The following is a 25,599-nucleotide window of genomic DNA, read 5'->3' on the forward strand; positions in this document are numbered from 1 at the left end:
TGTTATCCAATTTGATACTCATTCCTAATGAGCAGAAGAGGCCTGGTATTAGAATCTTGTAGAAAAATCATCTTTCATCAGGTGGGGTATACCTCATGTTCCCCATAATCTTATTTACAAAAACACACTAGTGAACTGAAACCTGATTTGGAGAACTAACGAGAGCTCCAGAGGTTCTTTTCCTAGCCCCTTAGCATTGCTAAGCCTTGTCCTGGGCCCAAAGGCCAGTATAAATGCACACCACTGTGATAATCTTGGCAGTTGTTTTTCACCTACAGGCCAACATGGATGAAAACAAGTTATCATAGTATAAAAAAAGTACTGATCCATATGAAGTTATGACTGTTTCAGATCCGTGCCATGATGCTTTTAGACGGATTTCACAGGATGTTTCACAGGATCTTCTCTAGCCTGTAGTTACAAACTTGTACTGCTATTCTTTTCTCCAAATCAACAGTTGATTTAGGGTTAATGGCTGTAGAGGTGGGGAAAGATAAAAAATTACTTCATTTTCTGGCAATATCCATGGAATACCACAGTAATTAAATTAGAATGTGTTTGGCCTCCAAAATTTGCAGTTTACTGGCTTGCTAGAGTAGCTGAAATACTAAGATACCTTAGGAGTCCTTAGAAACTGCTTGACAATGGAGGTGTGCTATGTTGTGCATCAGCAACAGCAACAAAAACCAAAGCAAATAATATTCTGGTGTAAACAAGAAAAAAAAAGCCAAAACCACTTGGTATGCATTTTCACTTGCAGTAGGTTTGACATGGGTACAAGTAAGCAGTCTACGAGGTGAATAGTATGTACTGCACTGAGCCCTGTGTCTGAACTGAGATGTACTTGTTCAGGCCAGGAGGGCCTGAACAGATAGTAGTAGAGATGCTGTCATTTTAAAAGAGAAGTGGCACACACCTTATAACTGAAACTGGGGGAATGTGCATGTTCAGTGTATTTACCTAACTACAGCAAAATAGAAATCCAAGCAAATGTCCTGAAGCCAAACCTATTTTAAGAAAAATCTTTCCTGAGTAGACCAGCTCTATATTAAAATTTTCTTTTGTCTTTGTAAAGTGAACTAACTTATATCATTGCAAATTCTGAGATCCAGTGGAGGTACTGTATATGATTATATAAAATTATTTGTTTATATATAATGTAGCATGTGTGGGCACTTTCCTGAGTTACCTTCCTCTTCCCTGTGGACCCAGTTTTGTAGAATAGTAAATCTGTGGGCGCCTTGGCAATTGCTGTGATCAACAAAGACAGTTGCCAAAATTGACAAGATCTATGTCTGTCTGCAATTACTCTTGTCTCCTGACAAAACCTTTCTGTTTTGATAAAAAGGGAACAATGTGCTTATCCCAAGTCCATGGTCCAAAGCATGTTCTGTCGTACTGCCAGGAAAGGTTATAACACGTTAAATTGAAATTTGATAGCTCTTATCAGCTTGTTGTGTTGGAAGCTGAGAATTGTTTGTTAAAGGAATTCCCATATCTAAGAGGCTCAAAGTAAGTGTGCAAGATGAGGTAGAATAACCTCTGTAATATGTCTGTGTATTGACCTTTATAGAAGGTCTCCTCTAGCTAGCATTTGCCTGTTAACTGCTCAGAAGGGCCACAGGAGCACCAGGAACTCAGATCCTGGTATTTAAACTGCTGCTTCTTTAAGCCCCAGCTTGTTACGACTGTAAGCAGTTCTTTGCAGGAGTTATGTTCTAGTCCTGTTGATTCTTAGTTTTTATTTCTGGCAGAGGCTGGTGGTAATTGCTCCTCAAGCTTGTGATCTCAGTAGGTCATCTTGGCCAGCAAGCTGCTGTTGTGTTTCTCTTCACTAGTTACCTTTTTCAAGCAAAATCCCCACTTAGCAAAAATAGCTTACCTTTTTTAAGTGTCCCAAGGACACCCATTAATGAAATTCTGATTGTATATAGCTGGAGTAGATGGCTAACTGTTTATGAGGTTCCCATCTCTGGATTCTTTGTTGTCTAAAGCCCAGAGATACTCCAAAAGGGGTCTTTGTCAGCCTGTAATTGTTTTTGAAAGATCTGCACTTCCCCCAGTTAGAATTTAATGAGTACAAAAAGGTACTCAAATTGGTTTTAGATGTGGTGTGACATAGCATGCTGTCTGCTAACAACATGATGGGCATGATGACCTGTAAGCAGAAATACAGAAGTATTTGTAGATTCCCTTAGCGGATGACCATTTATGACTCAAAGGAGGATGTAACTGAAACAGTAGTTCTGCAATTTGGTTTTCTCTCCCTTGGCTTACTCATAATCACAGAAAATCTGATTGCTTCTATTCTCATAATGTGGCAGAGCTCAAATGCTGTATTGTGGTCACTCCTAGTGCAATGGTCTGATGTCTGTGGTTACATATTGCCCTTCATTCCATTCTTACTGAGAATTCTCATGAAGTTTGAGCAGGCGTTAGCTATCACAGTGACAGTACTAGCCTGGCTGAGACATTTTTAAGCTTTAAATCTTTCTGTGCAGCACCTGACATGCCTGCCTTTGCATGTAAATGCAGTGCATTAGAACGTCAACCAAGTGCTGCACTTGTATCTGTGCAGTGTCCCATCTCCTTAGGTGGATTCCAGATGCATGATTTCCTACAAAAACGTCTAGGAGTTAAAAAATTCCTTATCTACAGTAGAAAATTACCCAAAGACACTTGTTAGCAGTGGATGAAAGCTTATGTATATGTACATCACCTGCGTTTAAAAACGTCTCTGAAATTCTGAGCATCTTCTGAAATGCCGGGCTGTTTAAGGTCTTTTCTCAGAGATGTGTCTATTGGCAGTTTTAGCTCATTGCTTCCCCGTGTCTTCCCAATGTTTATATTGTCATGTAACAATAGGTAATTTTTTATTTTTAAGTTTAGCAGGGACAACCCCCCCTTCCTGTGCCCCACTTAAAACATAATTTAAGTATTTTATTATGAGAGTTACTATATTGTTACTTGAATTCGAAAGCGCTCTGTTTTGCTGTTCTCAATTGTGAGACTTTTGGCCAGGAAGGAAAAGATGACAGACGCTTAGGATACAGATAGCACTGAGTTCTGGGACCAGTGCCAATCTGTAAACTCCTCAATGAAAGGTAGGGTAATAGTCTTTAAGGCAGACCTGTTTCTGAGAAAATATGAAGAGAGACTGTTGAAAATGTTAGGTGCCCTCTTCGGAGGGGCCAAGGAGCGTTCATTTACAGGAGGCGGCACCAGGACCTGTTGCTGCTGTATGCTGCTCTGTGGCTTATTTCTGAAGCTTCTCCCTGTGGGCATAGCCTTTGTGCGCATGGTAACTAACCCATGAGTAATTGAGTACCTGGAGGATGCTACTCCTCTCTCACAAGCTGTGTTTTCTGTCAGTTCTAAAAACCTTGTCAAGTATCATGTATGTTTTAACATAAAGTTTTCACTGCCAAAGGTGGCAAATGTTTCTGATTGACCTTTTGCCTTAAATCTGTTAAATTAGACTTACTAGTGGCTGCCCTTGACTTGAGTAAGAGCTAAATGCTGATATATTGTACTTTGACAGAATAAGTGGATAACCAAAGAAATTACATTCATACAAATGAAAAAGCAAGAGTTCAGATGTTTGTCTTTTAAATATACGATTCATGATACCATAAATTAAAGACTTTATGACCAGCAGCATTTACATTTCTTCAGAAAGCTTGTCTGTATAGTCTGAATGCTAATTTTTCAAGGCAAAACTATTCTGTTGCCTAACTGTAGCACTAAATGACATTTGAAATTTTGCACCAAAGTTATATTAAGGGGTTGAGGTTAAGGGGTGATCTGTTTATTTTTAGTATCAATAATTTGTGTTACACTGGCCATAATATTAATCAGTTATTTTCAGTAACCAGTATGTAATTCTCAGTCTTTCTTCATTGAACAATGATCTCATCCGTACAATTTGTGACATCTTCTGACAGTAATACTGATGTGAGATGTTAAGTGCTTTTAGTTCTCAGTAGGTTGCCATTAAAGAGTTAACTGCATTAAGTCTCAAGTGAGGAAACTGCAGAGTATCTTGCTTTCTGCAGTGCACGTTGGGCTACATGCATTTTTCAGATCAGGCTTTATTATTATTCATTTGGTATGGCATGGTAGTGGGTTTTCATTTTGTTTTAACTCTGAACACATCTGACTAATGAGGTAGTTTTTTTAGAGAGTTGTTGCAAGATTGTTCATTATAAATTGTTTTATGTAGGTCTTTAGATCAGAGTTTTTTTTAATGTATGTATTATTATAGTTGAAAAGGACTTACCACACCCACTATGCAGTATTTGAAGCCATTTGTAGACCTAAATCCTCTTTTTCCTTGACTTTGTTTCTCAGACCACCAATTCTCCCTAGTCCTTCTCCTTCAAAATCCATTCCAATCCCACAGCCCCTCCGACCAGCAGATGAAGACCATCGGAATCAATTTGGGCAACGTGACCGATCCTCTTCAGCTCCCAATGTTCACATCAATACAATCGAGCCAGTCAATATTGATGTAAGTATTGATAATGGTTGAATAGGAATAGTAGATTTGATGTTTCCCTTATGACTACCAGTGTGTGAAATTTACCATGTGTACATTAAGCTAATCCTTAGCAGTCTGTCAGAATCTAATAGATCCCATGTAAGATATTTTTGCCATTGAGAGCTGTAAGAACCCAAATAACTCATCCTCCAGGAGCAGAAACTGTCTTCTGACAGTCCTGTCCTTTCATTCAAAGAAGCATTCTGTCACAAACCGCTGCTAATTTTTGTCATTAGTCCCAAGGCTCATACTGCTAGCTATACCCTACTGTTAAGAATATGAAAGCCAGTAACCACTCTTGCAAACCATTCTGTATGTTAGGCATATTTCTTTATACACAGAATAAGGATTTTTATTATTTGTAGTTCAGTAATATTTCTGGCATTGAAGAATATTAAAGCATTGCAGCAGGCTGAGTTCAAATTTACAGAATGTTCCTTAGTCTTTCAAAAGCTCAGTATATATTGTTCTGAGAGTTCTTTTGGAGTGTTCAGAAGCTGTTACAATTAATTTATTTGCCACATTTTTGAAATTTCTGGACAATGAATCATAAATTATACTAATGGTTGATATTAGGTATAAGGCCAGCTTAGACCTTTCAAAATATTGGTCACAACAACCTCTCTTTAATTTTGGCACTGTATTTAGCTCGTATGGGCCTTAAGCCTATTCTCTAGAAATTAGTCATTTGTCAGGTGAGCAGTCTTGAAGTCTGCCTAGACACTGAGGCCCAAAATGTTTTGCATATGAGCTGAGTGATAAGTGAAATGCTAGTTGAGTGTTAAGAATGTGGTCGCGTAGACATTTGTATATGGTATATGGCAGTGGTGCATCTGAGAGGCAGGACCAGTGCTTTCAGCAGCAGTGCAGGTGTATAAGGGAAAAAAATATTTGTGTAACCAAAAAAAAAAAAAAGCTTGCTGATGAAATTGAAATAAGGAGGGAAACTGCTAGTATTTTCTTCTTCTCTTTAGAAAATCTGTAGTGTAGTTTGCTTGCTCTCAGTTCACTGGATTGCAAGTGAAGGAAACATTTTGCAGTTAATCATTTCTGAGAACAGTGTGCGCCTGGCTATGCAAATGAGGTGATTTGTTATAAGAAAAAAATGAAGCAGAAAAATTTGACTGATGCACGTTGGAAATTGGTGTCCCAGCTCCTGATATGACAGTTCAAATAGTTTGTGCCACAAACACTAACGAGAACGCTTGGTTCAATATTTCTTTGTGTTTTGGCCAGCTGAGTGTTTAAATCAATATCTTCTTGTCAGCGTCTATTTTGGGAGCTGTACGTTTCGCTTTACTACTGAGAGATGCTGTTTTAAAGCAACTAATTTTGAAACGTATAGTAGTTGTTATAAATAGTTCTTTGGAGTTGCTGCTGTTAGTAAGCCATGGTGGGAAATAACATTTCATATGCAACATACGAGGTTATGAATTCTCAATTTGATCAGTCTCAATTGATTCTGGAATGTAAATGAAAAAATAATACCTAAATTAAACACACTTTCTTTATTATTATTTATAGGACTTGATAAGAGACCAGGGTTTACGAGGAGAGGGAGGTAAGTAGTGTTTAAACTAGCTACTGTGCTATATTTAATTACACAACTCCTCCATCCCTTCTTTTTGTTCTACTTCCTTCAACAAAACACAGGCACAAAGGAAAATATGATTAGGACAAAAAATGAATTTGCATTTGCTTGTCCATGAACTTAATATATGTCTGACAAAGGTTCGAGTCATTTGCTGGTCATTTTGGGAGTGGGGGAGACGGAAGGAGAAAAAGTTTTGAAGTGGTATCTAGTTTTTTAGTTTTAAAATTACCTTGCACCATCACTTTTTTGCTCTCTTACACACACACTCATTCACTCACATGGCTGCACACAGACATGCTGCAACTTCCCAACTCTCAAAGGTGTTTTTATGCCTGTTGTTACCTTTCCACCCATGGAAACAACAGAGGTTTTCATAGAAAACCATCAACGTGGTAGATGGACCTTCCATACGAGCTGCTGCATCCTAAAGCAGCGTGAAATAACTCCAGTTCTTCTCCCCCTCTACCCCTGCTGAAGATGCTGCTTTGCTGTACTGCATGCCTGTGCTACTCTTGGAACCAGGTTGTTAGGACCTTACACTAAAGCCAGGTCTTTTTATGTTTTCTTCAGTAACACACAACCCTGATTCGCCGTAAAGTCAGAACTACTGCCGAAAGATTTCTTTTTCTTCATGTGTTATGCACAGGCCTGTTAAGTCATTTCTCTCACTGGCTGTTAAGGTCCTCTTGTGTGCGATGTTTATTCCTATGAATATAATAATAATGTAGCAATAAAAAAATAGTCGGGCTGGCATATGACAGCTTTTTTAACTCCAAATCATTAACACAGTCAACTCATAACTTGCTTCAGCCATGAGTAAAGTCTGAATTATGTTAGTGCACTCTATTGTGATCATTAAGGTTTTATACTGTGGGCTATTACTGACTTTGTGTCTCCCATCCAAATCTGGTAGTTAGTAGGACAGCACCTACCTACTGTGTTGTGTTTGATGGAGCTATTTTTTCTTATGCCAGCAATAGAATGCTCTTTAAAAAGAAATTTCCTTTATACCTGCAAGCCTACTAATTTAAAGTTGCCAGATTTAGCTATTTTTGTATGTGTCAGTAGGTGTGGCACTCCACAGTTTTGCCCATTTTGTCCAACATTTAAATGTTGTGCTATCATGTTGATTTTAACTTCTGATCATAAACTGTCTGCTTGGCATCTGAGAACAATTGGCTCTTCCCAGTCCTGTAACAGTGTTATTAGTAATTGACTTTTTTTTCATCCCTTCGAAGTACAGAAGCAATCTATGCATAGGAGTCAAAGCATCCTAGTTATTTCCCGTGACTTCTTTCATTTCTTCTATGTGTCTGTCTTTCTGTCTCTGCCTGCCCGTCTCTTTCTCTCTAACAGCCCCTTTGAACCAGCTGATGCGCTGTCTTCGGAAATACCAATCCCGGACTCCCAGTCCCCTCCTTCATTCTGTCCCCAGTGAAATAGTGTTTGATTTTGAGCCTGGCCCAGTGTTCAGAGGTAGTTGGGCTCTTCTTTCTTGTTTTCACCCAAACAAAATAAGTAAAACCACAGATGCTGTTTGTGCCTCACCCTCACACTGTGTGTATGTAAGTGTGTGAGTTTATCAAAACACCTCTGTTTTTTTTTTTTGCTTGGCCTGGCTGGATTGCTTTGAATGTGCTTTTCACACATACCCACTTTCACCTTTACACGCTTCAAAATGACTATAAATGAAGTCTGACTTAAATCTTCAAGGGCAAGGAATTTCATAGTTGAGGTTTTTATGTGGACCTCAGCATAACTTTACTAAACAGAGGTCCTTAGATTGCATTGCAGTGATTTTAAAGACAAAGTGATGTCCTTAACTTAGAATTTCCTTGACTGTTCAGTTTAAGTCAGTTCAGTGCTTTAACAGTTTTCTATATTTAATATTATTTGTCTTGAAAAGCAATCTAGGAAATCAGATGTGAATTACAAACATTTCCATTGATATCTTGTTAGGTCTCAAGCTTTTCAAATAATGTGCATGCCAGCTTTCAACAAATACTTCACTTTGTGAATGTGCTCTTGATACCACATTGGGGCCCTAGATGGTTTAGACCATGCACTTTTTATTTAGTAAACTTCCAGTGAAACAGTATTTGTTTTGTGTCCTGTACCATGTAAAATAAGACTCTTCCATTTTCACATCATTGACTCTGGAGGTAATTCAGGCCTAAAGCTGTCAATGGATCTGTTGTATTGCACAAAATCCCCTAAAACTCTGTGGGATTGCATATGCTGGAGAAACCACCTGTTGAGTAATAGCATGAACTGTAAATATTTGTGTCTATATGTATACATGTAGGAATGGATAGTTCAGTGCATGTAGTATCGTTTTTAAACGCTACCATCTTGGCTGTTTCAAAGACTTTTGTTTCAGAATATATCAAGAGCAGTTCACCTTATGAACTTGTAAAGTTCTTCCGGTATGTGTAAGAAGACAGGTGTTCCCAACAAGCAAACTGGCTACAGAATGGAATGTGTTATGTACAGCTTCAGAGTCCAAGCTAATGACTTAAGTCTAATATTATCTGAAGTATCCTACTCTAATAACTTGGAAAACAGGCCATCTGGTATTATTATGAACAGATTAACTGTAATGTTCTGCCATGTGCTGTAAGCATTTTTGGTGAAGGGTGAATATTGTGCTAGTGGTATTGGTGAAATAGGAGAATTTAGTTACCTCTAAAGAAAACACACTCTAGTAGAGCTTTGCTATTGCAGAGAAAGTGTAACCCAGTAAACTTTTGGAAAATAGGTCATGTTCTGGGAATATTTAATTCTATATATATGTGATTTCAGACAATATAATAAATATATGACAGTATAATGACCATAACATGAATATGAACAGAAGTCCATCCTTCAGGTGACTGGTTTCCAGCTCCTTGTAATATGTAGTTAGGATGCCCACTATGCATCATTATTGTTGCTTCAGTATATGGGACAAGGTTTATGGATGTTGCGTCCCCTTTTTGATGTGTCAGTATGTCATTATTTTGTGCTTCCACTTCTAAATGTATAGATTTTAGGTCTGAGGACAGGCAGTGACGGATATATGTAGCCTGATAAATTAGCACGCACTGAGTGACTGAACTTGAGCAACAGTCATAAAATCAGATTTTGAGCCCAAGTTGGCATTAGGAGACACTTTTTTGGTAAAAAGGTTGCTGCTGAAGGAATTTGAGGAGTACTGTGTTCTACCACTTCCCAGAACACTGATGTGAGAGAAAGCATTGGAATGTTGGAGGTCTGGTACAGTGACATAAATTGTTTTGCAGAGCAGCATGAATTTAATTAACAGTTGACCCTGTTTTATATCCTTCACATTGGGAGGGTCACCATAACCTTGTTACGAATAATTAGGGTGTATTTTAAAAAGCAGTATCTAGTTGAAGGGCTCTATTTGTAAAGAGCCACTGGGGCTCTGAAACACAGCTCTGCTGGTGACATTTTCCTGCATAGATTTGTTTAGATAACATGTTGGCTACAGATGTACTGTTCTTTTTTGTATTTAATAGAATATGCTACAAATAGCTAACTAAAGTACTTGTTCTTTTTTAATCCTTTCTATGATTTACTTTTTAAAAAGAGCACTCTGCTAACAGATAGCTTTAAAACAGCCAAATGGTTTTTCAGGTGGCACTTGGAGACTCAGCTAGAAAACATTTAATTTTTTTTTTTTTTTGCATTTAGTCTATTTTGATTCCAAAGTACAGCATTTCAGCTATTTAGTGGGTCCCTAAAAGGTTAGCTACAAGAAATCTGAGAGGTAGCTGCTGCTAACTAAATTGCTATTACTTTTCTTCACAAAGAAACTGGTGGAATTAAAAAAATGCATTTTTGAGGGGTTGTTTTATTTTTTTTCTCCTCTATTTAAAAAGACGTTGTCCTTCTGGTAGTTCATGAACAAGAGACTGGGGACTATCTGGTAAACAGGGATATCTGATACAGACTTTTCCTGAAATCTAAGACTTGATCACTAATCTAATAATAGGAGAATATTTCTAGTATATGTTTGTTTCCTTGTGACATTTACATTGATGTTTGGAGAGACTGCATCTTAAACTCAGTTCTTGCACCTAGTATCAATAAGCTGGCTTCTTATAGATAAAATTATCCTGTTTCTGAAATTTAGGTTCAGCTGCAGGTTTGTCTGCAACACCTCCTGCCTCTTTGCCTGGGTCACTCACCAATGTGAAAGCGTTACAGAAATCACCAGGACCCCAGCGGGAAAGGAAATCATCCTCATCCTCAGAAGACAGAAATAGAATGGTAAGGGAGAGATGAGCTGTTTTCCTTTGTAGTATATTCATTCTGTAGAAATACTACACAACCATGTTCCTCTCACTCTTATGTCAAAGCCTTCTGAATTATTTGGAAGATGAGTGTGGTAATGATCAAGGGCTTTAAACTGATATGTAATGGAATATTGAAATTGTGGGACTGATATATAAAATAACTGGCTATACTCACTGTTACTCCATTGCACCCAAATGTCTTGGTGTGTTTTGTATTATAATGCCAGTTTGCCTTCAAGTAACAGCTTAACTTTTCCCACCATGATTCATGAACTTTAAAAGTTCTCTGGTAATTTTCAAATCTAGTAACACATTAAAATGTCTGCATATTTTTTTTTTTAATTCACAATTTACCATTATAATTGACACTTTCTTTTTGAGTTTGAGTTTCTTAACATTTACTGGTTTTAACACAGCCAGAAACCTATGACAAATATTTCATGCCAGGTAATAATTTAGTATACCTGCATGCTGAGGTTTTGTGTATGCTTGGCTTGAAAAGTCAAATGTGGTATCTGAAAAAAGAAAGTTCTTTTTAAGACTTTAGAGATACAAAATGCTTATACTAAGTCTTTAACAAAGGAACTGGTTTCACAGATGTTAATGCCCTTGCTTTCTTCCTTCTTATTTTTTATATCTATCTATAAAGAAAACTCTTGGTCGACGGGATTCAAGTGATGATTGGGAGATACCAGATGGACAGATCACAGTTGGGCAAAGGATAGGATCTGGATCATTTGGAACAGTCTACAAAGGAAAATGGCATGGTATGTGGCCGTCATGGCAAGCAGTTTTTAAGCAAGTAACAGTTCCTGCTGGAAGGCAGCTTCACAGAAAAGCACCTGGGGATTCTGGTGGCCATCAAGTTAAACATGGTCCAGCAGTGTGCCCGTGCCACAAAGAAGGCTGATGATATCCTGGGCTGCATTAGCAAAGCACTGCCAGCAGGTCGAGGGAGTTCATCCTTCCTCTCAGTACTGGTGAGGTGACATCTGGAGTGCTGGTCCGAGTTCTGGGCTCCTCAGTAAGAGAGACATGGACATACTGGAGAGAGTTCATTGAAGAGCCATAAAGATGACTTTGAAATTAGTAAGTGTATAGGTAATGTTAGAACTTCAGACTGTTTAAAAGCTCAACACTTGCATGTTCTTCTGAATTAATTAATTATTAGGGTCAAGATGAAACACAGTTACTAGAAAGACTAAAGTATCCATCTTGATGAATGATTTTAAATGTGTATTTACAAAGCTTTGACTTGGTGAGAATTTCTCAGAGTAAACTAGGAATAGTGTTTATACATTTTACAGCATATGTACTTACCTTAATATTGTAGTGGGTTATTTCACAAAAACTAGAAAATAGGGTATCTCAGTATTATTGATGCTCTATATAGATTTTCTCAATTGAGCAATATTTATCAATGACACTTATTAAAACTTGCTATCTTTAAGGTGATGTGGCAGTGAAAATGTTGAATGTTACGGCACCCACACCTCAACAGTTACAGGCTTTCAAAAATGAAGTAGGAGTGCTCAGGTAAGAATACTTTTAATGGCATAAAATAATGTGTGTAGATTCAGACTTCATTAATTACTGAATTTTTGATCTCCATTAAAACACATTGGTCTTTTTCCTCCATGATAATAGTTTGGGCAAAAACTGTAGCTTGCCATTTAAAAATATTTCTCTGTATGTACTGCTAGTTCTTCTTTCCCCTGCACGTTTGTCTATACACCTATGTTGTGAATATGTGCATGTCCAAATACTCAAGACAGGACTGGTTTTAGCTATTGTACTATCCCAGGGCACTGTCAAGCCTTAGTGTGAATTGTAGGCCTTCCTTTCCTCTCATCCATATTTTGAGACTGAAGGAGAGCATGACTAATTGTTTTGAGCTAACTGCTGCCCCTGTTATTCATTGTTTAATAGTTTATGTTCAGTAGCATTGACTTCTCTTTTGAGTTTTGGGGTTTTTTTTAAATGTATTTCTCAAAAATCACTTTGTGATATCCTTTTCTCCTGTGTACTATTTGTACTTTCTCAGAGGAAGTCTTTATCTTGGGTTCATTTCTTAAAAGGATCCATCAGTACGATACAATAGAATATTTATTGGGGATGACCATCAGTATCTAAGGACAGTCTTGAGCAGTCTCAAGCATAAATCAGTTCAAGAAATAAAATAGAAAGGAGGCTGAGCCAGGCACATGTGCTGGAGGACTATCCCCAATAAGCTACATGGCGAACAGGAGATGATCAGCTTTTTTCCCCCAGGAAATGTTATGTCTGAAACAAATCTAAGCTCATAGTTTGGAAGTAGAGGCTTTCTGGGGTGTGTTGATAAGCGTTGTCCTTCCTGGAAGCCTCTGAGAATAGAATTCCATTTTGGATGTCCTCCTAATGGGAAGCAACATCTCCTAGCTGGACTGGAGTTACACAAAAGCAGACCTGTCTGCAAACTGTTGCTGTCCCATGGGGACCTAGTGGTAACAGCATCTTTTGAGTTGGGTCGCTTGCAGAAGCAGCACTTACCCTGGAATAGCTTTCTGTGTCATTGTCAGAAAGGCTGACTGCTGGAATAATTCATTACACTGAATCTAGCAACAAGTTACCCTGTTATCTTAGTAGAGCTTGACCCAACGATTTCTGTTTGGAAATATGTATTTAGATATTGATAGATCTGCCTGACTTTATCCTTATTACCTGATCCGTCTGACTTCCTCCTGACCTTTTTTTTTTTTCCTATTTCAACAGGAAAACACGACATGTGAATATCCTGCTTTTCATGGGTTATTCAACAAAACCCCAGTTGGCTATAGTTACACAATGGTGTGAGGGGTCCAGCTTATATCACCATCTGCACATCATTGAGACCAAATTTGAAATGATCAAACTAATTGATATTGCACGACAGACTGCACAAGGCATGGAGTAAGTATTGTATTACTTGTTTGCAAGTAAGTGTTGGGGCAATGTTTACTTACTCCCTTCACACTGACTGACATTGGCAAAGAAGGCCAACTAACTACTCGCTTAGCCAAGCCCAGGGTCCTGCCTTGATGATCGGAGTGTTTGGTGAAGTGCTTATTATTTTTATTAGTTAAATAGACTGTGTTCTGGTTTTTTTGAACATAGGGAATTACGAATCATGAAGGAAATATAGTCTTAAATAGGAGAATAAAGATAATTTTAGTTCAGTTAACCTTTCAATCTTTGGAGCAGATATTCATGTTCCAAGCTTTATGATTGGTCTTGACAGTGCAGATAGTCTTATGGTAGGAGGTAAAACATACTTTAAAAAGAAACACCCTGTGAACAATAGGATGTAATCCTATAAGATAGCACAGAAAGCAGACAGCCCTGATAGCAAAAAGAATCAATTTTTTCTTTTCTGCTGTTAAGTATTGTAACTCTGTAGATAATAGATTTCAGCATTTGAAAAAAACATACATATTTTGTTCTAAGCACTGTACATAATCCTTATTCTTATAGGAGGGCAAGTGAGTTGAGTTAGAATGTACAAAACTAGCCCAATATTGTGTGCCAAAATCAGGAAATGATGTAAGACCAGAGAAATTGCCCTCCATCTGGAAAACCACTATGATGATTGCAGTTCATCAGGCCATTTTTTTTCTACGAAGTATTCTATTATGTTTTTAATCAAGAGATGGGGAGGTGTTTGCAGCAGCCAGCCTGAGTCTTCTGCTAGCCTGCTCATCTTCCCAGGCTCCCTTTGTAGGCAGTAGAAATGCAGAAGCTGGTTTGTGAGTGTAATTCAAATCAGAGACATAAACTGGGGCTTTTCCAACAAGTTTGTGCCAATCTCATTAACTAAACGAAGAGTCACAGAAGGCTAGTTGCCTAATTGAGGCTATATCTATGCTGTGAGGCAAGTACTCTTCTCTGTGTTCACTGCAATTTATTTATCCAGTCTGCAATCAAGGGATCTTTTTTCCCAGTCCCATGCTAGAAGGCAGACAGCATACTTTGAGTACACACTGGGACTAGGAAGCACATCTAGTTCATGCAATTTAGAAACACCTTATGTAAGGCTGTGTCAGTCTTTAACAGTCACTGTTAGGGCCTGGGGGCAGAACCTGCAACACAGAATGGCGTCTCAAAAACTACTGAAGTTCTTTTATTCTGAATATTTCAGAATATTTCAGTTAGAACTGAAAAGCAGAATTTGGTAGCATCAGGTTTGAGCTGGAAACGTAAGCTTTAGTTTGTAGACTTTTACTGCAGTTTTACGTTAATAAATATGTGCATTTTGAATATCTACAGAATTCGTGTTTCAGTAATAGAGTGGAGTTTGAGTTTTTGATTAGTGAAATATCATTTAACCCACCTAATCTATGGTTCCGTTTCAGTTATTTGCATGCCAAGTCAATCATCCACAGAGACCTCAAGAGTAATAGTATCCTTTCCCAGAGATGTGATTGTGGAACATGACAGCATTCCCTTTTTTTTTTTTTTTTTTTTTTTTGGGGGGGGGGGGGGTGTTTTGCTTTTTGCTTTGCTTTTTTCTGTCAGAAATTACCTTACTGATGTAAAATGTTGCTCATGTGTATTTCCTGAGTTGAAATTACACTGAGAAGGGGTAATATCCCTAGTAGCAAAGTAAGCAATACTTACTGTGTCTATTGATGTGATTGCCATAATGTAGGAAGTTTTGTTGTGGTATCAGGAACATTTTTGTATCATTTGGTTTCTGCATGCAATCAAAGATTACACTAGTTTGATCATGGGATATTTTTGGCTTTTCTTGTATATGGCATTTCAAGAAAGCTGCCTGGACCATGGTCCTTTCAGCAGTGGCCCAGTTGTTACTTCTGTAACTCTTAAATAGCATAATTCACCATGCTGACTGCATAGAACTTGTATTATATGAAAACCTTCTTTAATGATGGTGAATAGTTAAAACTGTTACGTCTAATGTTGCACATGTGTAGCTGATTATTGTTCTTGTAGAGCAGGACCAGTACCACTTGTTTGTTTTCCCTTAACATTTACCCCTTAGATATATTTCTTCATGAAGACCTCACAGTAAAAATAGGTGACTTTGGTCTAGCTACAGTGAAATCACGATGGAGTGGATCCCATCAGTTTGAACAGTTGTCTGGATCTATTCTATGGATGGTAAGCAAGGGGAAGTAGTGAGTGTGTTTCAACAAATTTAGTTGCCTTTGTCAAAAGTTTCTAAGACTACCCCTCCAGCACACTGACATGTGCAAACTGTCTTAAGCTGCAAAAGACAAGCAGTAATATGAATTACTAAATGAATACCTTTTAGTTCTTCTTTAAGCACATGTTTTCCAGCAGTCAGCAAAAAAACCTTAGTGTCTTCATCCTTTATTTTGGGATTTAAACTGAAAATAAAATGATGGCTGAGGAAAAAGAGTATGATTAATCCTGGGTCGAGAAGGTGAGAAAAGCCATGGAAAATGTCCCACAAAGAGCAGAACCAAAAGGAAGGTGCTCTTTAAGTTTTAAGCATTCAAGTATAGTTTCTCTCAAGAGACTGTACAACTTGCTAGTCTTAAGAAGTGTAGTTGCACCCTCCTATGCAGCTGTGCTTTTTTCTCCCCCAAAAAACCCTGAAGGGTCTGTTATTGGACATTATTTTCAGTGTTGTTGTAATCTAGTTTCAAAGTAGCTTCTTGGCCCGAACAAGGTAATTCTGTATAAATAAAAGTATCACCAAGCTAAAACAAACCAGTGGACTTTGAGGTTCATAGTAACATCCACTATTAGGACCCAGTAACATCTGAAGGCAAGAGTGGCATTTGCACTGTTATATTTTGGACAAGTCCGTGTTTTGTTCCTGGCATGTGAGGTGCAGCCCGACATGGTGAAATAAAAACTAATTCTTTCCTTTTCTGATACAGGCACCAGAAGTTATTAGGATGCAAGATAAAAACCCATACAGCTTTCAGTCGGACGTGTATGCATTTGGGATTGTTCTTTATGAATTGATGACTGGACAGTTACCATACTCAAACATCAACAACAGGGACCAGGTAAGGGAAGGGAGTGACTTCAGTCATCTGTGGCCTGAAACAGAGATAGATTCAGCCTTGTGAAGCACGCATTATGATGGTTTGTGTGTTTGATTTGCATTTCTGATGTTCTGTGTGTGTTTGATTTGTGTTTCTGATGTTATGAGATGACATTTCTAAATTTTCTAGGTCTGCCTCAGCCACGTAGCATCAATTCACTTCACTAGAGGGGTTTTTTGGGGTTTGTTTTTTTTTTTGTTCTTTTCTACTTCAAGTATAGATTTTCAGCTTCTGAGCTGGTTGCCAGGATACTTATTAGGGAGAGAGCAGGTTACTTAATAGTAATCCGGTTTGCAAAGGCAAAATGATCCTCCATATGTTGAGTTATTCCTCTCTCCTCCCTCCCTTGCGTTGAATAATAGTTCAGCAATAGGATTGACAAAATGGAACAGCAGTAGTCTTTCTGGGGTTTTTATATTCATTTTGATTGTGAGGAACGCATGCACCATCTAATTGAATTTCAGGCTACCCGTATTTCTCAAATCCTGCTAGATGGAGTTTGCAGAGTGTGTGAATTCTCTAAGAAGATTTCTTAATTGTGAACAAATACTCCTTAAGTCTGATGATACCACACGCCTGTCATGTATCTCCACAGGATAGGCACGTTTGTGAAGCCACATCTGATTCATTATTTCTCTGTCTAATCTGAAAATAGTATCTGTGCATCAAGATCTTTGGTGTAAACTATTCAGTGTCTGGGTGGTGTTATATTTATGTTGTTTCTGTGTCCACATCTCTTGTTTTTTCACCGTCAGTACTTGAGGATTGCAACCATAGCAACGTTCATCTGTGAATGCCATTTTATAAGGCTGCTTCCATATCTGTCAGAGCACTTCCAATTCATCAAATTGGGAGTGACTCTTTTTAATTATTTTTATTTTTAATTGGGTTTGCTGTTTGGAAAATGGGAAATATCCAGATTCCTGGCCAGATGGATATTATCCTCCAAAAGCAGTATTAGGGCATTGTTTTGGTTTTACTTTTTGAGATTTGAAAGATGAATCCAGTGATGTGGGTGCTAACAATTGAGTGCTAAAGCAAGTGAAGCCAACTGCAAGTCAAACTGCAAGTGAAACCAACATATGAAATGTAATCTAATCTAAGTTTTGTCACACCCAGTTGATTGTCTGAGAAGATGAAAGTACTGCTCACTCTCTGGTGCATCTACATCAGCTACTATGGCACAACTGGGATTCTTTGTGAGCAAAGCATCCTTCTTGTTTCTCTCACCTTAAAAGATTTTTCTAGGCAGACTAGGGCTGTTCTTTTAGTGATACTTTTTCTCCAGTTAGAATAAAAGTTTAATCCCTGCATTATTGGTAAAGAGTGTTGGAAACATAGATAATAATGAATTTTTAATAATTTCTACTTAAGTAGTGTAACTATTTAGAGAAAAGTAATTTTTAGATGATAACTCTCATTGCAGCGGTGGTAAGGGATGGGGTAGACAAGTCTTTACTACGAAATGCTGCTCTGGCACATGGAGATTTCTAAAGAAACCATATGGGAGTTTTAATCTCCTTGATGCCAGCACAGATGCAACTGAATCAGAAAGTTGAAAAGGCACCAGGATTGTGTTAGTACAAATAAAATGTATAGCTTGCATGAGGTGTGCAGGTTTTCTGTTGTTTTTGCCAGTGTCCAGATACAAAATAGTTACACTTCATTGAATATAAAGTATGATACACCTGCTGGGTCTGCCTGAGTATTCAGAAAAGGTAGTGATTATCTGTGGCAGCATGAATGGAGCTTTGATTAGCTAGTTTGAAAGGGGTTTTTAGTGTCAGCACAACTGCAGTACTCACCACACTGCATTTGACATTGGCTTGACATGATGATGTTTGATGGTATATTTTTATATATCCAAGAGAACAGTAACCATATTTAATGATCTGCTTTCCTGCTTTCTATTAGTTTACTTTGTTCTATGGTTAACCATCCTTAGGTGAAATATAAGACTTCCATGTTAAAGGAATTACTGTAAAAATACAAAGTCTGTCTGTCTCCTCTTATACAGAGGACACAGTTTCTCTTTTTTCTTTTGTGGGTTTGGGGGTGGGGGGGGGGGGAGGTGGTCAGAGGCAAGAATAATCTTTTGTGGTGGAAAAGTAGATGATGAAATTTATTCTCAAAAGGTAAGGGTTCTTAATATTTGAAGTCTGTGTGTTTTTAAAATGCCTTTCCGTGCGAACTTGGTGTTGACTTATAAAACAGAATATTTATTTTTAGGCATTCTGTTCCTGCCACAGAGTTGCTTATTCTTGTTTTTGTAACAGTTTTTGACACTGAAGGACCGCTCCTTAGATGGTTATTGCTATAAATGGTAACCATCTACTAGTGTTCAAGTTCCACCGAAATCTCTCCTTGGAGGAGGAGGAGGAAGAAATCTAATTTTTTTCTCCATACTGAATAGGTTTAGCAAGCATAACTCCAAGAAATTTGGCAATTTCAGCACCAGACGGTGTTTCCTGGGAGCAGAAAACTTGCTGCTGGGATCAAAGTGGTCTAGCAAAATGTTAATTTTTTGTAACTGTTGTTTTATGGACTTGTCTTCTTCTCCTTTCATCTCTTCTTCCCTTAAATAAAGATAATTTTTATGGTGGGACGAGGATACCTGTCTCCAGACCTCAGCAAAGTACGGAGCAACTGTCCAAAAGCTATGAAAAGACTAATGGCAGAATGCTTAAAAAAGAAAAGAGATGAGAGACCCCTTTTTCCACAGGTGAGAAGTGTTCCTCTTTAGCTCTCAGTAGACTTTACAACTCAACTATTGAAATTAAAGATCACTTATGAACTCACTGGCCAATTCAGAATCTCATTGATGAGTGCTGTAGCATAACTTCATAAAAATGTTTCTTTTGAATTCAGAAAGCAGGTATTAAAGTGACCTGTGTGGTTGGAAAAGTGTTTGCATTGGAGAAAGTTTCAACAGGGAGACAGTCAAATTAATAACCACAATTAGACACACAAATTGCAGCTAGGTGTATGTTCTCAGAAATCTTTATACCACCCTCCTTGCTCTGCCCTAAGATTTGTGAAGGCAAGCTGGTAGTGTTGTCACAAAACTTGGTTTATCGTGCCCGCTGGGGAAGGTTTGGGCTCCACAGGCTTGAGGGGGACCTTGGATTTTATTCTTAGCGTAACCAAACCTTTTGCAAAAACTAAGGAGCTCCACCTGCTGGCTTTATGGTGAATGGTGTTAAGCGAGCTGTCAAAGCGGTGTTCATTTGCAGCAATGGGAGGTATAGATACTAGTGCGTGAACAAGGAGGCAAAATAAAAGGCAACTATATTCACTATGCTTACAGAGGGAAAGCGGTATGCCCTTTAAATGGGTAAAATGAGGCATTTTTTTTCCCCAAAATGTCCTTTTTAGCCTTTTTCAGGATCAAACATCAGAGCGCAATGCAGTGATCTATTTTTTAATGTTTCAGTTTAAATGTCTCTATAAATATTTTTCTGTAGTTAATTTATGTTCTGCCTTTGGTTTTAAGAGAGTGTTACAGCTTTGGACAATGGATTTGATCGCTTATTTTCTGCATGTTTTAGATTCTTGCCTCCATTGAGCTTCTGGCCCGGTCGTTGCCAAAAATTCACCGCAGTGCATCTGAGCCCTCATTAAACCGGGCTGGCTTCCAGACAGAGGATTTTAGTCTATATGCTTGTGCTTCTCCAAAAACACCCATCCAAGCAGGGGGATACGGTGGGTTTCCAGTGCACTGAAAAGAAGTGTGAAAGCATGTGCCTGTGTGTCTGTGTGCTGGTGTGTTCCTGTGAGTGCAACACGTGTAAGCTCTCGGTTCCTACCAGCTATGTTTTTAAGGTTTACTGAGGGAATGAAGACTTTCTTCCTGAAAGTGGGCATTGAATGTCCTGAGCACAGAGTCCATGTTGGTAACAACTGCCCTGGGAGCAGCTGGCACAAGAAGAATTATAAAAGAAATGGGAAAAGGCACTTCAGAACAAGCAAAAATCCTCTTAAGGTCATTGGGTGTCATTTTGCTTGCCTGTATTGGTTTTGCCCAGTTTGTTGATTGGAATTAGAGTGTATTTGATTTTAATCTACTCAAGCTATGATGGTTTGTTTTTTTTTTACTTCGGTTGATGTCATTATGTTTGAGCAATAGGCTTTAGATTCCTCCATTAGTAATGCTACTCATGTGTGGGAAGCAACTGGGAAAATAAACTTACATTCAGTCCTGAGCACAGTTGAAACTTCTTGTGGTCAGGGGAGGTGATCAGGTACAGCACACAATCCAAAGAAAGACCTTAGTGAAATGTGACTCTTATTTTGGAAGTTGAAGTTTAAAATAGTGCAGTTTAGAGAACGTGTATTCCTGCAGAGGAGTGGTGGTGTGGGGTTTCTTAATGTTTAATTTTGCCTGAATACCCTGACCTGTTGTGCTTTAGACTATTCCAAAATGTTGTATTACAATGCAACATAGAATACATTCTGAACCTGCTTTTGCTGAACTGCAAGAACAGTACTGGTGCTGGTGCCTCTATCCTGCAAATAGCACAGATTTCAAAATTTAGAAAGAACACAAACATTTTAAATCTTGGGCATAGCCAAATACTTCAAGAGAAAAAGGCTGCTAACACCCGTAATGGGAAAAGAGGATTTGAAAAAGCAGTTGCTTTCATGGAAGTCAGTATTATACCATGAATTCTGTTAAGATGAAAGGATTCAATTACTTTAATATTGTTAAGAATACCACTGAACATGCTTCTGTTTAGTGATGAATTGTTTTTTTTCACTTCCATGTAAAAGTTCCCAGTTTGACTGGAAGTGAATCTGTTAGACCAGATATCTAACCAAGAAAGCTAGACACCTTACCAGAGGTCCTGTCAGCTCACTTTACAGATTGTATTCTTCCCTGGAGCATTCCTCTGGAACAAGTGAATCAAAGTGGTGGTTCAGGTTGTATCAGTCTTGGATGTCAGATATGAAAACAGTAATGTTATTGACTGCATTCTTGCTTATTTTGAAGTCAGTTACGTGGGTTTGTTTGTGTTAAACTGCTAAGCTATTAATTTTCACAGATTCTTCTGCATCAGAAACAAGCTCTTGCTGCTGTTGTTAGAACTTCAAAGGCCAGGAGTCTTCTTAATGGCTTCTGATTTACATACTTGCAGAGGATTTTGCATGTTGCTAGCCATAGGTTTTTGAAATAGATCAGGAATTCAAAACAGGGTTGGTTTTCTGGCAACTGAGCCTTTTAAAACAGGGAGCAGAATTAGAGAGCTTGAAGATATGTAGGTAATGTCTACGTTTTCTGGCCAGATTAGAATGATCTTCGCTTCTGCTGTTGGAACAGTTTGGGAAACTAACTTGTCTTCTCATCTTGTTAGTTGAGAAAATGCAGATGTTGAAATCTATGGAAATAGTGATGGAAGATGAAGGTTGTTACTGTTTTAGGAAATCAGTTTCCCATCTTTCTGGTAGCTTCACCTCATTTTGGCAGGCTTTTCTTAACATGAAAGCAGAATTTAAGTGGGGACTTTTCCCCTCTTATTCACTGATTAATTTAATTCTAGACAGTGAGGAGCAATGCTTCCTAAGGTTTGAAGTATGATATTCAGTACAGGCTACGATGCCCATCCCAATAAGAGCAAGAGGGTGCCGCTGGGTCTTCTGCAGAATGTAGAAATGTTGGCATCCCACCTAGGAAAGGCTTAACCACAGGGGGAGTTACAGAGAGTGCAAAATCATCATCACTGCCCTGCCCAGGCTTACTCTTTTCCAGGTCTGCCAGATGAGTTCAGACCAGTTATTCCTTGGAGTAGTGTTATCCTCCTTGTTAAGATTGCTTTTCTGTACTATTGGAACTGCAGTTACAGGGGAAAAAATGCTGCCATCCTTAGAAACACTTGAACCCATTTCCTGCTGTATGGTCAGTGTATTAGATTTACTCCTGTGTCACCTGCTCTTACATGTTGAGCATGGTTTGGAATCCAGGGAATCCATGACCATAGTGTGATCTTAGCTTCTCACTAAACACTTTATGAAGCCTAAAAGGAGGCTGGGTTTTGTGGATCATTAACTTTATCTGACATAAAGGCATTTAGGGGTTTAACTTTTGTAATTTGTAATTGCTGCTTCAGTGAGATTTGGGAACATATGTAGGATGAAAATGCCTAAATACACCTGTGGATTTGGGTCAGTGTTCTCAAAGATGCTACTCAGCTATATTATTTAGAAACACATACCAGTTGGTCCTGAAAACAGGTCTGTAGGATCCCTGGCTTCCCTGAAGGGGTAGCTTATACTTTATGAGACTCCTTTTTTTCTTTACTTCCCTGAACCTCAGTATAGAAACAAAATCTGTCTTGGTACCTTCTAGAAGGACCAGATCCTCATAAGCACTGCTGTATATTCGTCTGAGGATACTAATTACCCACATCCGAATATGTTCCAAATTATTATTTAGCCAGTGAATGGCATCCATACTAGAAGGTCAGCATAAGATCCAACAAAAAATTGCCTCTTTGACATACTTTCTGTGAATGTAATCCAAGCAAGGTGCTGGAATTTGGTGTTTCCCTTTGATAAGTCTATCCAAGTCTCTGCTTGGATAGACAAGGCTGGCACAGGCCTGGAAGGGAAACATTCCCCTTACCATTCTGAGAAACATGGCATATACCCCAGGATGAGGAGATAAGGAGTGCAGTTAAGATGTCATGCATATACCTAGGTAACCTCATGAGTCCAGATGACTTCTGAATTTGTGATAGTAGAGATTGGTAACTGCATCTTAAATCTCTCAAGGAATTAGGGGCAGCAGGTTCACTCAGGTCATGCCCTTACAGTGTACTGTTGGGAAGCAGTGTGAAAGAACTTTTATCATCTTTTTAGTACAGGTTTTTTTTTTTGAAAGTGCATTTGGAACAGATTCCACTCGCTTTGCATGTGACAAGTGTGAAGATTGTAGCAACTAACTTGAAAGGGCTCTGTAAGTGTAGATTTTCAAATGCTATTCATCCTTTGGAAAGGAATTTCTTTGTTACCAGTCCAAGCAAGTATCTGAAGGCCTGCTTGGTAAAAAGCACATCAGCTGCCTGGCTCACAATGACTGAAAATGTGTGGGGTTTTTTACATCACAGATCATGAGGTATGTGGTTTCATAGCTTCATGGTTAAGCTGATCTCATTTGGAACAGCTGTGGCCCGTCTCCTTACCCTTGCACTGGCAAATTCCACTAGTCCATTCCACGCAGTTGAGTGGGTTCCCCCCTCCATCAACAGAGCAGCTATCCAAAAACTGGTTACAAAACTCTTCCTTTCCCACCGACCTAAGCTAGCATTTGCTAGATCAGCTCCTTAAGCCATCTTGCCTCAGAGCCAGTGAGGCACAGTACTCAGTGTGGCACAACGGGCAGGAGGGAGAGTGGGACTGCAATAATCCCAGTTTAGATTAACACTGGCTGTCGGAGAACCATGCCCAAAGATTTAGCAGGGCAGAATCGGGATGATCCTGCAGGACGGGGCATAGTGGGTTGTGTTCCTAAAGCTGTCTTCATTTCATCCATTCATTTCCCCTGGGCATGACCTTCCTGTCCTGATAGATTCACAGTTCAGGTTGCTTCATTTATATGTGTGCATCTAAGTCTCAAGAAGAGGTTGCCTGTGCTCTCTCTCCCTCTTCTACAGGTGAAGTTTCTTTCAGAAGATAAAAGAACCGACTTACAAATATTTTAAATATTCAGAATAGAAAAGGTGACTCAGAGCATTTTAGCTGCTCCTCAGAAAGTCCTGTCAGCACCCAAGATGGAAGATTCCTGTTTGTGGATGGATGTAGCCATCTTATCTACATTCTTCATCTAGGGAAAGCCATTACTGCTAATGTATCTCATAGGTGTTAAATCAACATAATTCCATCATTAGATATTTTGGTCTCCTCCTGATTGGAGATCAGAGTAGTGCCTTAATTTTGAAAGTGGAGGTTTAGCATTAACTTGTCAAAGAAAATGTCTTTGCTAAGGTTTTATTTAAATGGCACAAAAGACTGAAAATCACCTTTTTATAGTTAACGTTTTATCTGAGATGCTTCTTGGCTTCTGATCCCGTTTTTCCATTGCCCTTTCCCAATTAATGGTTCATCTTTTATCTTCTGAAATCCCTGTATAACTATTAAAAGCTGAATTATTACCAGAAATGGGCAGAAGGACAAGATGAGTAATGAGGGAGTGATCTCTTGTTTATAAATTGGTCTTTAATCAGCAGTTTAGGAAGGCAGACTGAAAAATAAGTTAAGTAGAGCATGTTTTGAAAGCATAGCTAAGCCTGAATGTGATTCTTAAAAATTGGCCTCACAGGCAAATACTTGATGACTTTTTTGTCCTTATCTTAAAAGTACCAAAACTGAGTTGTTTCTAGAAGATCCTCTGAAGAGAGTTGGGAAATAGGTGAAATGTGTCAGAGAAGCAAGAAAAATTAACAAATTTTTTAATTTAACAAAGAGTATGTTAGAGCAAAGGTTTCATCTGTTGGTAGAACTGGTAAAATGGGCAGTTAAACCCATCATAAAGCTTTTATGCTTTTGTTGTTAAAACTTAAACCTACCACCACAGTCTGTCAAGACACATAGAGCTTGAGGTCTATCACAGTCACCTGTGCCAGCCACCATTATTTTAGACTGTGGGCATACTCCCTTCTCATTTCCCACAACAGACAGAGCCCTCTCCTTGCTCTTAAAGCTCCCTTAGATCAGCTGGATCAGCTTTTCCTGCCAGGCCCTGTGTGGATGGGATTTCTTCCCCCTCCTTATCCAGTCTCCTAATCACTCTTGGTTCTCTTCTTTAGAGAACAAGACATTCACGGAATTAATGCTATTAGCCAAAAATCCTGTTTGCAGGGATGTTTATGGTTTGTTTCCAATAATCAGAGTAAGAGTCTTAAGAAAAAACAAAGCAACAAAGCCAACAAAACACTCGCTCTGGAAAGGATGGAAGGACAGCATGGTAGGGAGCAGTTGTTTGGATCTAAGGGCATTCAGCATGCCCCTTGAACAGAACAAAGGGTCTCTGATGTCTGCTTAGCACTCCTTCATTATTAGCAGAGCTCTGAGGAGTGCTGTCAAGAAAGGGGCATAAATTAACCCAGACCTCAT

General features: G+C 38.6%; 1 protein-coding gene across 2 annotated transcripts in view; it reads left to right on the forward strand.

The window, feature by feature from the left end:
• The window catches only part of BRAF (B-Raf proto-oncogene, serine/threonine kinase), an 84,707-nt gene that overhangs the window by 50,023 nt on the left and 9,085 nt on the right, over positions 1–25,599 (forward strand). Inside the window, exons 8-19 of one of the 2 annotated variants that reach the window (XM_061444901.1) lie at positions 4,351–4,510; positions 6,065–6,101; positions 7,491–7,610; positions 10,273–10,409; positions 11,085–11,202; positions 11,887–11,971; positions 13,187–13,363; positions 14,803–14,849; positions 15,453–15,571; positions 16,321–16,452; positions 19,079–19,213; positions 20,040–20,193. In XM_061444901.1, the coding sequence (XP_061300885.1) occupies positions 4,351–4,510; positions 6,065–6,101; positions 7,491–7,610; positions 10,273–10,409; positions 11,085–11,202; positions 11,887–11,971; positions 13,187–13,363; positions 14,803–14,849; positions 15,453–15,571; positions 16,321–16,452; positions 19,079–19,213; positions 20,040–20,193 (1,421 nt within the window). The remainder of the gene's footprint in view (positions 1–4,350; positions 4,511–6,064; positions 6,102–7,490; positions 7,611–10,272; positions 10,410–11,084; positions 11,203–11,886; positions 11,972–13,186; positions 13,364–14,802; positions 14,850–15,452; positions 15,572–16,320; positions 16,453–19,078; positions 19,214–20,039; positions 20,194–25,599) is intronic. The other variant, XM_061444900.1, reaches the window with a different exon arrangement.

This window comes from Pezoporus flaviventris, unplaced genomic scaffold (assembly GCF_033815535.1).
Source record: "Pezoporus flaviventris isolate CSIRO_AGI_PZ_B2104156 unplaced genomic scaffold, CSIRO_AGI_Pfla_v1 ptg000002l, whole genome shotgun sequence".
In the NCBI taxonomy this organism is placed as follows: domain Eukaryota; kingdom Metazoa; phylum Chordata; class Aves; order Psittaciformes; family Psittacidae; genus Pezoporus; species Pezoporus flaviventris.